The following is a 347-nucleotide window of genomic DNA, read 5'->3' on the forward strand; positions in this document are numbered from 1 at the left end:
CCAAGAGGTATACAACAGATGCAATGATAATCGACGTGTCTCATAATCCATCTTAAAAAGGTTCTTTTAACCCGCCTCCCCGCCCGGCCCAAGAACACGCTATCATTGCTTGAAGTAATGGGCGAGGGCCGCTGGCGAGGGCGTGGGTGGATATATCACTCTGGGCGTTACTAGCGTGGGCGGCGAGTTGACGGGGGTCACGCCCACTGAGGTGAGGGAGGGCGTACCGTCGAGCGAAGGGGCTGAGGAGGGCGAGACCGCGGCTGCTGTGCGGCTGAGGGCGGCCAGTTGGGCCTGCCGGAGGAGGAGATCGGAGTTAGTGTCTACAGGTTTAATCTTACAGACAA

The 347-nt window shown here is 58.2% G+C and overlaps 1 protein-coding gene across 1 annotated transcript in view; it reads right to left on the reverse strand.

Moving 5' to 3' along the window:
- Positions 1-347, reverse strand: part of LOC119587920 (homeobox protein B-H1-like) — a gene marked incomplete in the record, with an annotated part of 81,102 nt that overhangs the window by 615 nt on the left and 80,140 nt on the right. The window contains 1 exon segment of the mRNA XM_037936631.1: positions 1-294. Within this exon segment, the coding sequence (XP_037792559.1) occupies positions 103-294 (192 nt within the window).

The sequence above is a fragment of the Penaeus monodon genome, chromosome 23 (genome assembly GCF_015228065.2).
Source record: "Penaeus monodon isolate SGIC_2016 chromosome 23, NSTDA_Pmon_1, whole genome shotgun sequence".
Lineage (NCBI taxonomy): Eukaryota > Metazoa > Arthropoda > Malacostraca > Decapoda > Penaeidae > Penaeus > Penaeus monodon.